The sequence below is a fragment of the Podarcis raffonei genome, chromosome 6 (genome assembly GCF_027172205.1).
Source record: "Podarcis raffonei isolate rPodRaf1 chromosome 6, rPodRaf1.pri, whole genome shotgun sequence".
In the NCBI taxonomy this organism is placed as follows: domain Eukaryota; kingdom Metazoa; phylum Chordata; class Lepidosauria; order Squamata; family Lacertidae; genus Podarcis; species Podarcis raffonei.
Genome location: NC_070607.1, coordinates 77320274 through 77340091, shown reverse-complemented (window position 1 = coordinate 77340091; position 19818 = coordinate 77320274). Strand labels below are relative to the sequence as shown.

At 41.3% G+C, this 19818-nt stretch overlaps 1 protein-coding gene across 2 annotated transcripts in view; it reads left to right on the top strand.

Annotated features, from left to right (window-relative positions):
- STK4 (serine/threonine kinase 4) overlaps positions 1 to 19818 on the top strand; it is a 61636-nt gene that overhangs the window by 7887 nt on the left and 33931 nt on the right. For both annotated transcript variants that reach the window (XM_053394108.1, XM_053394106.1), the window contains exons 2-9: positions 252 to 332; positions 789 to 917; positions 1982 to 2096; positions 3327 to 3491; positions 4132 to 4299; positions 5611 to 5748; positions 6554 to 6682; positions 8632 to 8818. In XM_053394108.1, coding sequence (XP_053250083.1) covers positions 252 to 332; positions 789 to 917; positions 1982 to 2096; positions 3327 to 3491; positions 4132 to 4299; positions 5611 to 5748; positions 6554 to 6682; positions 8632 to 8818 — 1112 coding nt within the window. The remainder of the gene's footprint in view (positions 1 to 251; positions 333 to 788; positions 918 to 1981; positions 2097 to 3326; positions 3492 to 4131; positions 4300 to 5610; positions 5749 to 6553; positions 6683 to 8631; positions 8819 to 19818) is intronic.

Sequence of the window (19818 nt, the reverse complement as noted above, 5' to 3'; positions counted from 1 at the left end):
CCCAGCTTGATCCTGTCCATTGGCTATGCTGGCTGGGTTGATGGCATTTGGAGTCTAATAACATCTGGAGGGCATTGCATTGGTTACCCTTGATATAGGGGCTTTCCCTCAGTATGGGTAGAAGAGTGCTATTTGCGCTGTTAAAGAATTATGATGACTGATTGGGCTGATTGAACACTGTCTCCTACATGTATGAAAGCCTCCTCTGATATTTGCATAGCATAACTGAAATTTTCTTTCCTCTGCCACAGGCAGCTAAGGAAGTTAGATGAAGATAGTCTGACAAAACAACCCGAAGAAGTATTCGATGTGCTAGAAAAACTCGGAGAAGGGTAAGTGCAGGTAACAAAAAGTGCAAGTAATTCGCTGAGACATGCAGGTGCTGGTTCTTATGTGTGCCACAAGCTTCAAAACAGCTTGCTGTTTATTGTACTGCTTATACAAATCAAGAAGTGACAGTGTTCTATAGACAGCTTATTCAGCGGTTACTATGTGTAATGTTTATTAATTTTAAAACTGGGATTTAAAAGCCCACCTGTCTCTTGCCATAATGCTTTATACATTGTGTATTCACCTGCATCCTGTAAATCCTGCAAGTGATTGCCAGTGGTTATGTACCCATCACAACCCTTGATTGTTGAACAACTTAGCAAGTCTGGTACCATATTACTCTTTATGCAAGTTCTTCATGCAGTGTTGAGTGTGGGGGGCACTTTAGCCTACGATTCAGTGTTTTTCCTTTCTGTATCACCTCTTACGGTGTTCAAAGCCTGTATTTCTTGTTACAGGTCCTATGGCAGCGTTTTCAAAGCTATCCATAAAGAAACGGGCCAGGTTGTTGCAATTAAGCAAGTTCCTGTTGAATCTGACTTGCAGGAGATCATTAAAGAGATATCCATAATGCAACAATGTGATAGGTAAGTGCCACTGGTCCATATTTTCACTCACCAGTGGTGAGAGTCCCTCCCATCTATCATGAGTGCCCCCAGACTTCCAGCAAAAGCAGTATGCAGGAAATACATTTTACATGGTAGAGTGAGAAAAGAGGAGTGCAGTGCAGCCTTAATGTGGTTTAAATAAATCTATCAAAAGCTTTACTTGGAAAATGTTTCTATTGAAATACTTGTATTTTTAAGACATGACAGCTCAAGAGCAGATGCCTCTTGCATTAAATTTAAAACTAATGGCCCTGAAAACTATTATCATACTGATTCTTTGCTATTGAAAAGCTCCACCCTCACGTCAGTGCCTCTAGGGTCATTTTTAAGGATTACTGAGAATATATGGAGCGTGCTCTTGAAATGTGCCATATGACTATAAAGTAGTATGTGCTATATAGAAAGTAATACGAATATAAATGATAAAATGTGCTGCATATTAAGTAAAATGTCACTCCACTATAAGAGACATATGGTTCTGAAAACCAGTTTCTGGGACTCAGAAGTGGGAAGATTGCTATTTCACTCAGTTTCTGCTTGTGAGCTTCTCATACATATCTGGTTGGTTGCTGAGAGAATAGGATGCTGGACTAGATAGGCCAGTGGCTTGATGCCATAGGGATTTCCTTACATTTCATGCTGGTACAGTAGAACATTGCAGAGTTTGGCTGTTATCCTAACTAATGGCTGTTACCATTACTATGGTAACGTCTCTCATATAATCCTTAGCTCTGGCAATGTTGGGTACTGCTTCAAAGGATATAGCTCTTCTTGCATGGTTTTATTTCCTTTTAGTAGAGTATTGCCCATTAAGCTATTGGGCACCCACTGCAGACCAAATAAATCAAGCTCTTTCACTCTATCCAGTGAAATATCACTATGCACACTTCCGGCAGATGAATGAAATAGCAGAGCTATGGAAGGGGATTTCCTTTGTCCAAGTTTGTGCTTTTAATAGGACCCCACAATATTGTACTAAGTCTGATTTTCATTTTTGTAAATGCAAAATGTGTACTTCAGTGACACATCTTAATTTTTATTAGTCCTCATGTAGTCAAATACTATGGCAGCTATTTTAAGAACACGGACCTCTGGATTGTCATGGAATATTGCGGTGCTGGATCTGTGTCTGATATTATTCGACTGCGAAATAAAACGGTAGGTGTTCCTTCAGCATCTTCATAAATGTGTGATGTCCTGCTGACAAAAGCATCAAGTGCTAATAGGACATTTAATGTCTAGTGTTGAACTTGGCATTTTTTCTGTTACACTTTTGGTGCCTATTCAGGATGTTCCTCTTTTAGCAAGCTTTCTAAGTAGAGGTTTTTTATCTCAGCTGGTATCTGCTGGATTTGAATTGATTTTATATATGGTGATGGTTGGGGGTGTGTGCGTGCACAAATGATTTAGCTGTTTTTATATACACATTTGTGTTGTGTATAGTTCTTGCTGTGTTGTAAATCGCTTTGGGATGAGGTGCATCAGGAATGCTCTCGATATATGAAATGAAATTAATTAAGTAAATAGCATTGTATTTAAATCCTTTTGGTAATTAGCTTGATGTTTTCTTTGAGTGACTTAAGATGTTAAAGTACAGAGTGTATTCCTTCTTGTTGCTATTGAGATGGTAACAGCAGCCTGAGTCCATGGCCTCTCTACTGCCTCTTTCATGCCCCCATGGTGTATACACCTTCTCAAGAAAGCGTTGCCTTTGCAGTTTTATTTGGCTGTGTGTATGCATGGTGGCTCTTGATTGTATTAGGAGGCAGCAGGATATGTCAGTTCTTAGTTCATCAACCAAACCTTTTATTGGCATCACATACAACATCCAAACAAATCATTACAGAATTACTATTTCCCTAGTGGCACAAAACATTTGCTAAAAGAAAGGAGGCAGAGCAGTCTACAGTTCTTAGTTACTTTAGAGCAGGAAAGAAGAACCTGTGATCCTCCAGGTGTTGTCAGACTCCCAAATCCCACTTTCTCACTGTCCATTTTGTATAGCAAACAATAATTTAGGGTGATGGAGTTTTGATGAGATCATCATAAGTGTACAGCGAAACTGGGAGTGTCAATAGGGGCCTACAAAATGCAGTTTGGTGTGTGTGTGTGTGTGTGTGTGTGTGTGTGTGTGTGTCTATATCTATCTATATATATATATATATATATGAATGATAATTATTGTATATTTATTATCAGTCAGTTTGACAAGGAAAGGGACAAGTTTTAGATACCAGTTCTCTCATTGAGTCCCAATTACTTTGCATAAATAATAGTTGGAGTAGTAAGGTGGGTGGGACATTTGTATATTTATAATGGACACTGGCAGCCTCTCTTAGCAACAGTTAGTTGCTGGTATCGGTTAATGTAATTCATTTCTTCCTTCAGTTGATGGAAGATGAAATCGCTACAATAATACAATCAACACTCAAAGGGCTGGAATACCTCCATTTCATGAGGAAAATACACCGTGACATCAAAGCTGGCAATATACTACTCAATACAGAAGGGCATGCTAAACTTGCGGATTTTGGGGTAGCAGGCCAACTCACAGTGAGTAATAAAAGTTGTCTATACATGTTTTACCACCTGTGTTTCAGTATCTCGTTTCTTGGAGCTGGTGCACGTTAGCTGGCAGCCCCCACCACATATGCCTTGGGAGGAATAGGCTGAGCTACTACTTGAATGGTCTGTTTTGAAGCTGCTGCTACTATTGTTTACACAGATGCTGTGACTTATTCAGCCCTCGCAAGATGCTGGTCCTCCTTCAGTCTGCATGTTTTGCTCTGTGATCCAGAGGGACTTGCATGGGGGCCATCAGCTAATATGGTGTAGCCATGGTGAAACTTATATTTTGTAATGTAGAAGTAATGTCTATTTCTTTTTCATGAAACGTAATCGGTTTCTGTTGGCTTAGCTATGTTGGGGATTAGATTTCGATTTTTACTGTTCTAACACATTTTAGATATGAAGAGCATGTGCTCTGGATAACCTCTCAGATAGTTGTTTCCAATCTGATGCCCGCCAGATATTGGACTACAAACTCCCCTCAGCCTCAGCCAACACAGACTGATGGGAGTTGTAATACAAAAGGTCTGAAGGGCACCAGATTAGTAAAGGCTGTTTCATTAAGTTGGGGTTTTTTTTAATTGTTGCACTTCATTTTATGATTGGGTTTCATTTCCTTTGTTAGGACACCATGGCAAAAAGGAACACTGTGATAGGAACTCCTTTTTGGATGGCACCTGAAGTGATTCAAGAAATCGGATACAATTGTCTAGCAGATATCTGGTCTCTGGGCATTACTGCCATTGAAATGGCGGAAGGAAAACCACCATATGCTGATATTCACCCGATGAGGGTAAGCGTTGGGTAACCGGACTTAACTGTGCAATCTCAACCATGTCTACCCACAAGTCCCATTTTAATTCAATGGACATGTGAGAATCCAGATTCTTAAATACGCCATTGCATGATCTTATGGGTGCCCTGTCATGTGTTGAGGGGGTGGAGCAGCAGGGTTGCACATTGCTGCTTTTGCATTCAACAGGTCTTGTGAGGGGCCCTACATGGAGGATGTGAACATCAGTGGGGGAGGGCCTAGCCCATGTGGCCCTGTAACCATGTCACACATTATTTTAATCTGTAGAGAAGGTTGTCTCAACACACCAATTGTTTGACCGTATAGCACCAAACTAGCCTGTTCTCTTAACATCAGTTTCACAATGGGTGAAGGGAAACACTCCAAAGGAAAGGATAGTATAGTGATCTTGTATCAACAGATTGCCTAAGCAGATGCCAGCTTGCACAAACCTGTCTTTCCTTCAAATCCCCCCCTCCCCGAAAAAGCCTCTCCTTGGAGTCTGGGAGGAACTTCTGAACATTGCAGGTTTTGTCATACAGGAGCCTGCAGTTGGGGGGTGAGGGGGTTGCCTGAAATTGGATGGAAGAACCTTGCAAGAGTGGAGTTCCACCAATGCAAGATCTTCTGCTTGATTTCAGCTGATCCCTCCTTCCCACTGCAGCTCTATACAACAGTGTTCAGTAAGCTTCACATAGAGACACTCGCACACACTTCATGCCTTCTGAGACAGCATGGGTACATTGATCTTTTATACACTGGGATTGCCGGAGAATGGAGGCTTTTAACTGCCCCCATCCTAATACAACCAAAGTCGCTAAGCTGATAAGTCTTTTCCTTGCCACCCAACTGATGGCTAATCGGCTGAGCAGTTGAGGAAAGTGGGCAGGGCTTCCTGGGGTTTAGGGTACTGCAAGGAAAGCTGCCAAAGGCTGTATGTAGTCTGGTTGTTCCACGAGAACAGCAGCATTTTGATTCTGAACCCAGCTTATGCAGACTGCAGTTTGAATACAATTGCAGTTAGTAGGCTTGAAAGATATGCTCTTATCCTCTGAATATAAAAAGCAGCACATAAGAAACTGGTGGACCCTCTGAGGTAGAGAATTATGATGGAGGCGGGCACTTCTCAGGGTTCCAGTTTCTGTCTTGGGGTCATCATTAGCCATCCCCTGCGCAACACTGTCAAGAGCTTTGGTCCTTCAGACCCTTGCAAGATCTTTCTCAGTGTGGTCATTGTTTACCTTATTTTTATTTTTATTTTAAAGTATAAATCAAACAGCAGGTAGAAAAATATATATACTTTATTTGCAGGCAATTTTCATGATTCCAACAAATCCACCTCCAACATTCCGGAAGCCGGAACTCTGGTCAGACGAATTCACAGACTTTGTAAAGCAGTGTCTTGTGAAGTGTCCAGAAAAAAGAGCCACTGCCACGCAGCTGCTTCAGGTCAGTATCTGTTGGAATGTAAAGCAATAAATAAAATTAAAAGTTTTCCCCTCTTTGTCTGTTGGAGAAATAGACAGGTAGTTTTCCTGTCTGTCCCCCGTCCCCCCTCCATTGTAGCAGTTTTGTTGCTGATCACCTTATGCTTCTAAGTTTTAGATAGTAGAGTTGGATTGTAGTGCTTAAAGAATAAAGTACGTTGCTGCCTGGTGGGGGTTATCAGTAGGCAAAGTGAACACTGATCAGGAATGCTTTGGGTATAGGATACTGTTTCTTGGGCAGGGGAGTGGATTATATTTGATTCCTTATACCTCTGTGCTTGGTGATTGTGCAGCTGCTTTGTAAATATCAGGTCCTATGCATATTTACTCAGAAGCAACTCAGTTCATTGAGGCTTGCTCCCAAATGAACCTTCAGAAAATTCCTATTTCCGTAGTCAGGGGAGACTTTGTGGAATCTTCTATTAGTTGTCTGAACAATAGGTGCTGTCACTGATTAAAAAAGTGTATAGATCAGAACTAACATGCATACTTTCATATTAATTATTACTTTCCACCCATTTGCAAAATTAGGCAGATCATTTGGCATTAGTAGTCCTTTTTGTGTCCTAAGCTATTGAAGTATTTACACATAACATAGTAGAAATGCATTTGCCTTGTAGATTGCATTGTTTGGGCAGGGCTGCCATGCTTGAATAAACTTGCATTACAAAATCAACAGAATTAAAGGGATTAACATAGCTCAGGGTTAAGATCTTTTGCTGCTACATGTTGTTCAAAGTTCATCGTTCTTAATGTGTCTTCTTTAGCATCCGTTTGTAAAAAATGCCAAAGGAGTTTTCATCCTACGAGACCTGATTAATGAAGCAATGGATATTAAACTGAAAATTCAGGAAGCTCAACAGCGTGAGATGTATCATGATGATGAAGAAAATTCAGTGAGTGCTAAAACTACTTAACCATTGTCCTTCCTGTAGTAGCATTGCTCTGTACCCCTCTATTAGCTGTGTTGGCAGTTCATAATTTCTGTGTCAGTTTTTTAAAGTCTGCTTTCTGAAAAAATTACGCCCAAGTCCCTCAGTAGGTCAGTGGCCTTAGAACCAACCGCAGCTGGTGAAATATAGTGAGCAAGCAAGTCGACTTGAAATCTTCTTGCTTAAATGGAAAGGAAAGGCTCTACATCAATAGCAGAGTACATGTCGTGCATGCAGAAGGGTCACAGGTTCAATACCTGTTATGTTCAAGTGTAGCAGAGTTGGGGCTCAACTCTGGCAGGTGGGCAGGGTCAGGTCTGTCATCTGATGTCAGAGAGGTCAGGTGATTGACAGGCTGGTTGCCTCTCCTGCCTGTCAGAGTTCAGCTGCACGATCAGCTGATCCAGTCACAACTTTACCAACCCCATGCCTGACATCACACATGACACTTGGAGTGGGGCAGGTGGGTGTGGTTTGGGGGAAATTGCCTCATGGGCCAAATGGGGGAAACCTTCTGGGTCACATTTGGTATGTGGGACATTTTCTATCCTTGAAATGTATGGATCCTGGATGGCAGGGCTGGGAAAGCCCTTCTGCCTAAGATTCTGGAGAGCTACAGAAATGACCTTAAATTGCCCAAGTGGGTCAGAGTTGGGACCAGATGTGACCAGAGGAATAAACAGCTTTTTCAAACGGATATCAGTATGCATCAGCAGAAAACCAGTAAACACATTTTCCAAATAAGCCACCCTTTATCTGGTGGTTTCCAGATACTTTGGGATATAGCTCTATAAAAATGCATAAACTGGAAATGCATGTTCTGCAAAAGCAGAGGAGAGACCTTCTGAATTTCTCTCTTGGCTATGGAGGAGGAAGAGAGGAAAGTGAGGAACAAGCAGCTTGCTGTAGCTTATTCGGGCTTGTTCACTTCACATTAGACTATATTTTTATTACGGAAGTAGTTTATGCATCCCCTTTTGGCGTCCCTAAGGTGGTTCGCAACAATAAAATGCAATCTTCTTGCAATATAGAAAAAACAGCAAGACTCTAAAAACAAAGGAAGTAGAAAACAGCCAACAAGGTAGTTATATACAGCCAAAAGTGTAGTGAAGTACAGTTAGACCTCAAATTATGTGGGGGCTACATTCTGGGGATCGCGCCTAAAGCCAAAATCACTTGTAGTCAAAACACACTGGGTTCAATGCTGGGTTGGATTGCCAAAGTCTTTTTTCCTGGATGTTTGGGAGCCACTGTTCTAGATGAAACGTGTTGGCAAATTAAAAACATGCATCTGTTTAGAATCCCCGACTTCAAAGTTAAGAGACAGTTTTGAACAAAAACAAGCGTAATATTTTGCATTATTATTAACACTTTGACCCTGTCCTTCCTCCAAGGAGCCTGACACAACATACAAGCCCACTTTGTGGAAGGATTGCATAAGTTCAGGACTTCATCAAGTAATTTCACAGTTTTGTGTGGTGCTTCCTCTGCCAAAATGCTATCCTCTATCATAATCAGTATTTTGAAGGGAAACTTAAAATATTTGTTACAGGAAAGTGGAATCTCAGCATTACGATCTGTTGCTAAACTACGTAACATTTGTTTGCACTAATAATTTTACTTCAACTTCTAAAATTTATGCAGTTAACTTTTTTTTGCAAAGCTTTTTAACATTCCTCTGTTGTTGCTGGTAATGTATAACTTGACTAAATAGCAGATTTCGATCTTCAAAGCTGTCTGTCCAATATTTGCTGTCCATTGAAATGAAACAGTTACTAACTGATAACGAACTAGAATCAGATATGTAAACTAACATTACACACTCCATTCAATTCTAATTGCATTGCCTTGGGAGAAATACTGATACCTTGCTTAATCTGATTCAAAATTATATCTCTTGCATCTCTGTTCAGGAAGAAGATGAAACTGATGCTAGGACCATGGTGCGGGCACAGGGACAAGAGACTGGTACAATCAGAGCTGCTTGTGGAATGAGTGATGGCATCAACACCATGATAGAATACAATGACACGTTAGAGTCACAACTGGGAACAATGGTCATAAATGCTGAAGATGAAGAAGATGAGGGTACAATGAAGAGTAAGTCCATTTTTCATTATAATAAAGTGCAGTCTTTTAAGCTTTAAAGCAGGGACAGCCAATGTGATACCCTTCTCATGCCGGCAGTGACAGGGAACAAATTTTTGAATGGGTGTTTTGGAGAATTTTTCTCAGTTTGGAAACCTTTAGCTGAGTTCAGGCTCTTTCACATTTAGATTTTACTCATATTGGGGGTTGTTGTTGATGGCACACACACTCTTCCTCCAGAATTTACAAGGCAGTGGCAAAGTGTGGGGCAGTCTCTGGAACATGGCACCATTCAAGGTTTCAAGAAGTTCCTTCAGATACACTTGGGGAAGGGAGTTTGTAAGAGGAGTGTTCAGACCCTATTGTGCTCCTGACGACCCTCTTTGGGAGCATCATAGGGTTTCTGAGCTGATGTTAATGAGAAATGGAATGTAAATAGAACGTAGGTGAAGGACTGAGCAGAGAAGCCATAAACGTTCTTGTGGAATGACATAGGTCCAGGTGCTTATCTCGAAGTGCTTATCTCAAGAAACTGGTAGAAGGAGGGAGAGGGAAGGCTGAAAACCTTGAAGTCATGACATGTGCTTAAGCAGCAGAAGTCAGAAGCTTTCCCAAATATGGATGAGATCATGATTTGTGTACTAGTAGAAATAGGTGCACGGTTCAAATGTTGGCACACCATTTGCCCACTTCCATGGTGGGGCCATCTTGCTTGACTGACACTGGAGTCTGGATTCTTGACTGGCTGCCTAGGCTACCCTAGGCATGGGGGAATTTAACCCCAGTATTTCCTGGAGACTAACTTTCTTGGAAACAATTTCCTAATTCTTGGGGAAACTGCTTGGCAAACTCTTCTCAGAGTTGAAAAGCAGGGAGCTTGCCCATTACATTTGCCACAGGGGGGAAATGTTCTATTGAAACTAAAGGGACTTTGCAAAGCCATTTGTGATGTGACGTTAGAGGGGAAAGTGACGTGTCCAAGCCCTTGGGTTGCCTAACCATGTCTTAAATCTCAGGTGATAAATATTCTTCCATGCAGGATAAAAAGCTTAAATTGTGATCCACTGTTCTGGTGCATTGTGAGTGGCAGGAGGCTAGACAGGATGGAAAAGAGAAAATGAACTTTGTTCAGCTATGTCCTAAGAAGAAGCCTCTTCCTGTAAATGGAAAAGGGAAGTGTTTTGCATTAATAGAATCAGTCGCATGAAACGATGCAAGAACACAAATTGCTTTGGATATAATGTCTATGTGGCCTAGCTAATCAGCAAGTGCCTGGTGTTTGATGGAATTCAGAGGATGGTCCTCTTGCCCCCTGTGCAGCTAGCTGGAATGATTGTTGAATCTATATGGGCCATACAGGCGTTTGTGATTATGATATGCCAGTTGGTTGCATGTTAGAGTAATAACGAGAATGCAGGCAGCTGCTGTTCTGACATACTGTTGGTTTTCCTAGATTGTATTCACTCATATACCTGAATTACTAGTAATTGCTACTTTGGCATGGCATCCTTATAATCATGGATTGTTCTTTCAATCAAAAACAAGTTTGACTTGTTTGTAACATAAAGCAAGCTAGCTGTGATACCTGCTTACTATTGATGTGACCAGTGAAAACTGACCTCTATGAATCTAAGAAAATAATGTTTAAAAAATGTATTTTTCATTTGTGTTCTTTGAATTTGGGCTGAGTCTGCTTCATTGTTAGGCTGGGATATTACAGCATGGTCTACATCCAGGTGTAGGTTATAGAAAATGAAAGTTCAGCTGTCTATTTTTGTCTCATTGTGGTTCTTCATTCTCCTGGAAAATGCTCCTTTCCACCACTGGAGGGAGCATAACATGAGAAATGAAACTTTCATAGAATTGTACAGTTGGAAGGGACCAAGAGGTTATTCAACTGAACAGTGTTTTGCAAAAACCATTTTATTGTGTACATGCAGTATACATTGCAGTGTCTCTCTACCTTCTGTGGTAGTCAGGTCCTGGAAGTAGAAAGCAGATGTTTCCATTTAGCTGTAGTCTCTAAAACTTATGTTAAAGCACACAGATAAGTGCAGTTATGCTGGGGCTGTGGAGCAAAGCGGGGCAGTTGATACCGCCAACTTGTGTTTCTTAAATAGCTTTATACTAACAATATTAATAAATAAAGCATGCTGTTTTATAACCTATACTTAAGCTTAGACCACACATGAGGTGCTAGATCGCTCTTCGCTACTTTAGGCTTCAAATGGCTGGTACTGTGTTTTTAATGTTCCTCCTTCACAAATGCCCAGCAAAGTTAAGCAAGTAAGCAAACCCCCCCCCCAAAGCAGATAAGAAAGGTTCTAGCCTACCTAATTGCAGGATTTATTTTTAAGCATAAGGGTACATTTAAAATGTATTTCCCTTTCCCCTGCTTGCCATTAGTCCATTCTAGTACTTTGTGATCCGATCATTTCTTTCACACAGTCTTATTTTATATAATGTTTGCCAAAACCAAGCATTCTCAGAAACATCCCACCCCACCCTCCCACTATATAAGAGTCTGGTGACTTCTGTTTCAGTGTACAGGTGGCGCAGCTGCAGCAGGAGGCCCCATTAGCTAAAGTGGTGCTTCAGGTTAAGAACAGTTTCAGGTTAAGAACAGACCTCCAGAACGAATTAAGTTCTTAACCCAAGGTACCACTGTATCTGAAGAAGTGTGCATGCACACAAAACCTTATACCTAGAACAAACTTAGTTGGTCTCTAAGGTGCTACTGGACTATTTTTAATTTTTTTATTTTGACTGCGTCAGACCAACACGGGTACCTACCTGAATCTGAACATTTAAAGTACATACTACAGAGCAAAGGGGGCAGTTAAGTGTTGCGGGGAAGCTCAGGGGCTTCATGGGTGCCAGGGGAAGCCTCAGGGACACCCATTACGTCCATGAATGCCGTTTTGGTGACCCTAGACATATAGGATGTCTATCCTATCTCACTTCTAAATGCTGCAGGTAGGTTGGTGTGGGGTGTAGTATGGCGATTAAAATGCTGCCTCTTAGTCTGATTTGCTGTTTTAAGCTGCATGTGAGCCAATTGTACTGGGTTGTGAATTTTACTGCAGCAGTTTTAAGTTTGTGTTTAATACCTGAGATTGAAAACTTTGCAAAAAGAAAAGCAACCTATGAAAAAATGTTCTTGATGGAACATATTGCTAAAGTGCACGACATTGACAACATTTAACCAAAAGAGGGTGCTCTTTCACAGCTTTTAATGGAAAACTTGAGTTGCGAAAAGGTAGGGTGTTCTTCTTTCACCTGAACACTTGTTTTCTCCCTTAGCAATGTTGATAAGGAATATTAAAGACAGATATTAAAGACACTGAGGTCCAGCGCCGAGGGCCTTCTGGCGGTTGCCTCATTGTGAGAAGCAAAGTTACAGGGAACCAGGCAGAGGGCTTTCTCAGCAGTGGCGCCTGCCCTGTGGAACGCCTTCCCATCAGATGTCAAAGAAATAAACAACTATCTGACTTTTAGAAGACATCTGTTTAGGGAAGTTTTTAATATTTGATGAATTATTGTTTTTTAATGTTTTGTTGGAAGCCAGCCAGTGGCTGGGGAAACCCAGCCAGATGGGCAGGGTATAAATATAATATATTATTATTATTATTATTATTATTATTATTATTATTACAGTACAGTATCTTCTCATGAGGGCCACTTTACACATCTGAGAGTGCCCATAAAAAATGTGTGAATTGGACTCCTCTGGAAATGGGTGTATCCTACAGCCACCCATCAGGTAACTTCTGTGGGTTCCTGTTGAGCACCCACTTGTTGGCTAACCTGGATTAGCTGCCATGTAGTGTGTGGATTGGCTCTAAGAAATTCAACAGGCAGGTAAATGTTCACCATACAGTCACTGTACATGGGTTCACCTAGCTAGCCTATATGAAATGATGTTGTCGCTTGATATTTTGTAGTCTGCCTCCTGTCGCTTTAAAACAACACCAAGTGGAGATGTTACAAGTCATTGCCCAGCTTTACCAAACATGCAGGAAGGAATGGAACCTGCAGAAACAAAAACATTGCCATGCAGGTAGATCTTGTTCAGGGTTCTGGCTGGTGCACCAGAGGTGCTATCTTCTAGGATAGGCAAAATCTGCCCTTGAGTCAGGCAGTCAGTCTTCCATGCCTCTTTAGGGTTTCTTTCTTAAGTTTTCTTGTATAGGCGACCCCTCTTTTAGGCATGACAGATATGTGCACAATCGCTTGTACGCGCACAGTGCCGAACCCAGAAGTGACGTCAGCTCTGTTTTTTCAGGACTCATGCAAGGTCCATCAAAGCCAATCAGAAGTGGTAAGAATACCTGTGTCACTATGTCTGCTGTAATGCAGACATTACATTCTTCCTGGATTCAGAGGCGCAGAGTGGAGCTGGCTCCATTTACACAGGCTGTTAGAACTACAATTATTGTAATTATTGTACAATTATTATTGTAATTATTATTACAATGCATGCCTGTGCACACCTGAGTCTCCCTCAGTATGTGAAATGCTGGGAGAATAAAAGCCTTGTGAGCTGTTACTACCCCAGCAAGGAGTAGTAGTAAGAATGGGAGACAAAGAGCCCATTCATCGACCCACACAGAGTGCAGAGGGACCGGTAGGCTAGGGAAATATGGAACTGAGGGAGTAACAGATGGGAGTTGTAGGGGCACCTGTGATTATGTGCAGAGAAGCAGAGATGTTACTGCTCTGGTGTGCAAAGGGAATGGTTTAACAAAGCGAGTTAAAGAGGGCACCGTCTTCTTTGAGAAACATTGCTGTGAATTCTTTAAGCTGGAAATGCTTTGAGTGGAAACCTGAACCTCTTGTGTGTAAAGTGTGCTTTGCCACTGAGTTGGTTGTAGCCCTTTCCATCACAACTGCTCCAACAAAACAGTCTGGTGAACGTTCCTTATTAAAATTGCTTTAAAACAGCTTTGGGCTCGTACTCGAGCCTCGCACAGCTTCTTACCTTTGCCGTATTAATTTTTCTTGGTATAATTGTTTCTTGGCAAGGTGACCTGTGCCATATTCAGTCTGCGGAGTCTGTATGTGCTATGCCCCACTAAATTGCTTCAAGTGCTCTGTTTTTCACCTTATCACTCCTACAGTAATGTTCCTTTCACATTCAGTTAAATTGATTTAGCTGTAAAAATTCATCAGCCTTGTGTAACAGTCTTTTGGGGAAATAGTTTTTAATAATCAGTATAACTAAATGGTATTTTAAATGCAATGGAATTGAGGTCATTAATATCATCAAAGTGGTTCGTATTTCATGGCTGGCGTTAACAACTGGTAGGAAGGAATTGGCTGGATCTTAACAATATTTTTTTTAAAAAAAAATATTCAAGTACCATAGAGCAGAATTTTCTGCAACATTTTTTTCCCTTGGAATGCTGTGTGAAACACTGGAGTGTATGTTTTTGCATTCTGCATTCAAAAATGATTCCCCTGTGTCCTATTGCTCCACTTCATACTTCAGTGTACTGTGGCAAGGATTTTCCTGCAGCAACATTGCATCATTTGTTGGCATACTGTGGCATCTGCTCACAGTAGGGAATTCGGCATGTCTGATCTGTTGGGTAGTCAAGAGATTGGATTGGCCTTTTATGTTCTGATAAAATGATGCAGAAGCGCTCTTGGAAACCTTTTTATTTCTGCCTGCATGAATAGGAGTATCCTAGAGCTACAATTCAGAAAGCCAATAGCACCCCATACCTGAAGGAATGCCTCCTCCCAAATCAGCCTGGCCATTTTGTGAAATCATCTGCTGAGGCTTATCTCTTATGTACTTTTTCCATCAAAGTACGAACAGCCTCTTTAAGGGAGAGGTAATTCTAGGCAGTCATGAATTGCCCTCCACAGAAGCACCAACACTGCAACCTGTTGGGTACCAAGCAAAAACATAATTGTTATCAATCAATGGATTTTAGTGTGCTATAGGGAGCAGAGTTAAGATCTGGGTTATATTGGATTTTTGGGCCTTTATCAGTAAGCCTTTTAGATTATATCAAATATCTACTTTATCTTGTTCAGCATCCTGTTCCCTACGGTGGCCAGCTGGATCCAATTGGGGCATGAAGCCAGAAACCCCTGCCCCCCAATCATTGTTCCCCAGCATCTGATACCCATTGGCACATTACCTCTGAACATGGAGGATCCCTGTAGCTATTATGTCTATTGCTCATAGAAAGACCCCTTTTTTGTAATTGTGTTTAATCCCTTTCTAATCTGACAGCCATCACCAAGATGTGGGGCACCTAATGATCTGCAGGGAAGTAATTTTGTCTGTCTTGAATCTGCTGCTAACCAATTTCATTGGGATAACCCTAGGCTATTGTATTTGAGAGAGAGAGAGAGAGAGAGAGAGAGAGAGAGAGAGAGAGAGAGAGACTGACTGACTGCTGCCAGTCAGTTCAGACAGTGTTGACCTAGAATGGACCAGTGATCTGACTTGGTGTAGAGCAGGTTCCTATGCTATATTTAGAAAATATTTTGGCATATTTTAGATAGATGTCTTTGTAAGCTCCCCTGAGCCTTCAAAAGAATCTTGGATACAAATCTAGCTGTCTAAATATAATACATGTGCCACGTTCACCCGCTTTTTTGAAAGTCTGTCTTCAGAAGAGTAGAATGTAATTCAGAACAAATCTGTGTTAATGTTTCTGTTTCATTGTGAGGGTGTAAAATATGCTACAGATTAATTGTGCCTCATTTTTAAAAGATGAGGGCTGGCAATCCAGCCTGGTTGCATATCATATTATTATTATTAAGAATAAACCAAAGAGAGAGCATAAAGAACTACTGTTACAGCATGTTAAAAGCAGCATAGGGGTAGACATTATCATTGAACTTGTTCCGAAACATTACCCAAAATACATATTTTTCCATAAACCAGCTAGGCTGGTTTATGTTTATTCTTTTGTAAGAAGTTAGCTTAATCATAGTTACTATAGACCAAATTTTCACCATGTGAATATATTGATACTGGATTCTTCATCTTGTCCCCTGAACCTTGTAGAAGCACTTTTGCCATCCAGCATCAAGGATGTGTGTGATTGTAGATCATACCCTTTCGCCTAGAAACCACATCTCTTAATTATGTTTAAGCTGGGGCTGGTTTTGTTTACTCAGGGTTGAAAGAAAGGCACATCCTAAGACAAGTGAGGAACCTGTGAAGCTGCAGACTTTGTTGAACCTCAGCTCCAGCCAACATGACCAATAGCCATGGATGACTGGAGTTGTAGTCCAGCAACATTTATTGAAAGCTCATAGGTTCCCCACACCTGCCTGTCATTATCCTAAGAGGAACTCCCCCACCCGGTTGGTCCAGGGGCTAAAAATAATTTCCATGCTAAATTCTGGACCTGAGGCTCTTGGCAGCATTTCCTCCTGAACTATTGACATAGAAATAAATACTTCTGCATTAGCAGTAGCCTTGAGCACCATGAACTTTGATTTCTAGATAAGATGGGTTTTGTTTGACAGACCAGTGGATCTTTCACTTCCGATTTCATAATTTCAGCTGTAGATAAATTTACTATATCTCTGTAATGTGCCCTGTATTCTCTCTGAAGATAAATCTAGGTGGGTGGCTTTTTAATCTTTTGCTGCTGTAATTTCTGAAACAACTTCATCTGGATTCAGAAGAACTTGTACACCCAATGGCTCTCAGATATATTTTGAAGTCTCTCTCTGGGACCCCAACCCTTTGCTTCTTTCCATCCTTTTCCCTATCTGTACTTTCGCTCTACATTTCATTACAGAAGCTACTCATGGGAGCCTGACTTATTGAATGACCACAAATTTTATTTGGAAACAGATTGCTTTAACTATCACTGGACTGCATCTTTAGTAGTGGTAACAGATTGCTAGTGAATGTAAAACTATGTATGTGTTGTGAACTTGATATGATCTTGGAAGCCTTATGTTGGGTGTTTTGCTGCTATTTTACCCAAAGTTTCAGTAGAAAACTTAAGCTAAAATGCTTCAGTTCGGTAAACCTTTCACTGGTCATTTTTCATTTAGAGCAATGGCTCTATTTTCCCTGTAAAATCAGAGATCTGAAACGGAGCGTAATTAAATATAGGAGCCTCAGAAGACATCCGTTAAATGTGTAGTTGGGTTACAGTCACAGGCAAAGTATTATCGACCTGGTATTTTATATAAGGGAGAGCTGAAGGTTGTTTGATAGCAGAAGTCTTTGTTTGTCATTGCATTGGCTCTTAGTACTGTACATCATTAAACAAGGTAAGCCATTTTAGAAAATAGCCTTATTTGATGTTGGAGCTAAGACGATTCACTTGGAAGAAGATTCTTACCTAGAAAAAAGTTGCACCGTTTGAGAATAATTAGAGTATAAAGCACTATTGATGTTAGGCATTTGACTCAAGAAGATGAGCATTAATCTGTCCAACCATTCAGCACTTCATTGCTGCTTCACTTCCATTGATGGAGAACATAAATAATTGGGTATAAATGAGACTTTGCTGCCTTGTAGGGGCATGCCTCCTTGTACTGATTATGTAATGATTTTGCTCTGTGCAAGGGATAGCTTATCTATCATCTTCTGTAAGCATTGCACTGCAAGCATCCTCCTTTATTAGCACAGCCACATCTACCCATAGCTGTCAACTTACAGATTTGAAAATAAGAGACCAGCAGCCTCGAAAACAAGGGATCAGCAGCCAAAATAAGGGATTTTTCAGGCACAGGTATGTTCAGCTTCTGAGCCCCTCCGAGCCAAAGGCAGAAAGCCCAGCCAGCAGCCAAACGAAGCCTCAAGCAGTGGTTCCCACAGTGCAGCAACCCGGCAAAGGGGATGCAGCAAGGAAAACCTCCGTCACCTCTCTGCTGGGAAGTGCTGAGCAAAGGTGAGTCCCCAGGCAACGTGGTCGATTTGATCGGCACAAGGCATGCAAGTTCCACCCCCCAGTCGTTCTTAGACTCCTTATTGGGTGAGCAACGTAGCCAAGCAACACAGTTGGAGCCTCCCTCCTCCCTGGCCGGCAGGGAGGGAGGGAGAGGAGCTGCTTCCTTTGAAACCCGGGAAATTTAAGGGACATCATCAATAAGGGACAGCAGTGGGACACGGCGCTGGGATAAGGGAGTTTCCCACCAAATAAGGGACGGTTGACAGCTATGTATCTACCAGCCAGGAGCATAGGAATCTTCCTCATACCAAAACAGACCATTGGTTTACCTAGATCAATAGTGTCTTCACTTGACTATTCAGACAGGGGACATTCCCAGCCCTATCTGGAGGTATTGAGGATTGAACCTGGGACATTCTGCTTGCAAAGCAAGTGCTCTACCTCTGAATTATGGCCCTCGGGAACTAGTTGTTAACTGCTTTTCATGCTGTTCTAGTAAAGCATCCCTTTAAAGCTTTTCGTTTGTCATATGCTTACAGTCTGGCTTAATGATAACTAACGCATTATGTTTCCAAAGGATTTCTCCTCTCCCACCTACTCCCCCAGAACAGAAGACAAATGTGCCAATTTTCCCCATTAATCTATATATGTAATTGGTGGCTGCCAGTCATTTAAACATTTTATAAAGGGGTGCCATATTTCAACAAAAACATCCATATCGGATACATCGCTTAGTTTCTCAAGGAAAGCAATTGTCCATCCATTCTGTTTCCATTGTATGATGTTGATTTTAGGAAGGTTTTTTTGTCTATAGCTTGTTCCAAACTGCTTCTTCAATTTCTGTTCTTAGCTCCTTTCCCCAATTTTGTTTAATAGTCAAGCACTGTCTTTCAGTTGGCTTGCATGTAAGCTGTGTAGTGCTTTATAGGCCATAACCAGCACTTTAAATTGTGCCCAGAAGCGAACCAGTACAGTGGTACCTCGGTTTATGAACTTAATCCGCTCTGGAAGTCCGTTTTTAAACCAAAGCCGTTCTTAAACTGAGGCGCGCTTTCCCTAATGAGGCCTCCCGCTGCCGGTGCCCTTCCACCGTTTGGATTCTGTTCTTAGACCGAGGTAAAGTTCTCAAACCAAGACACTATTTTTCGGAGTTTGTAAACCAAATCATTCTTAAACAGGACTGTTCTTCAACTGAGGTACCACTGTATTTGACTTTGCATCATTGCTCTATTTATTGGAGCTTCAATGGTTGGTTGAATTTATTTTTTTGGTTGAATTTATTTGTGGTTGAATTTATTTGTGGGCCACCATCACAAACCTTTTCGGTAGGGTAGAAATATAGTAAATGAACAGATGAAAATGGTTGTCATTCTAACTCATTGAATACAGAATGTATAACCTTTTAAAATGGCTTTTGCATTCTTCAGATCATTTTAAAACTTTTAAAGCTTAATTGGTTACCAGCAATAAAATCAAAAGTTTTCCAAATTTATTATTCATTAGTGCTGAGGGTTAAACCACAGAGCCTAGGGCTTGCCAATCAGAAGGTCGGCGGTTCGAATCCCCCCAACGGGTTGAGCTCCCATTGCTTGGTCCCTACTCCTGCCAACCTAGCAGTTTGAAAGCACGCAGTGCAAGTAGATAAATAGGTACCGCTCCGGCAGGAAGGTAAACAGCGTTTCCATGCGCTGCTCTGGTTTGCCAGAAGCAGCTTAGTCATGCTGGCCACATGACCCAGATGCTGTACACCGGCTCCCTCGGCCAGTAAAGCGAGATGAGCGCCGCAACCCCAGAGTCATCCGTGACTGGGCCTAATGTTCCCTTTACCTTTACCTTTTAGCTACAGAATACTAGATTCTTAGCAGCTTCAGCAAACAAGAGGAAGAAAAGCTTAATTATTTGATATTAATAATTCACACATGGCACACTTGGTTCCAAAATATTGAATGTAAGGGAAACCATGCAATCAGCAGCTCTTAACAGCAGTCACACGTTAGTAATCTGGTGTAGGTGGCAGTTTCTAGAACCAAGACAGAATTTTGTTGGAGCTACATATGTTAAGATAAGTGTAGTCAGGCACTGGAATTATGCATAATTCTCAATTAGGTAGAGTATGTGGGTGTCTAGTGT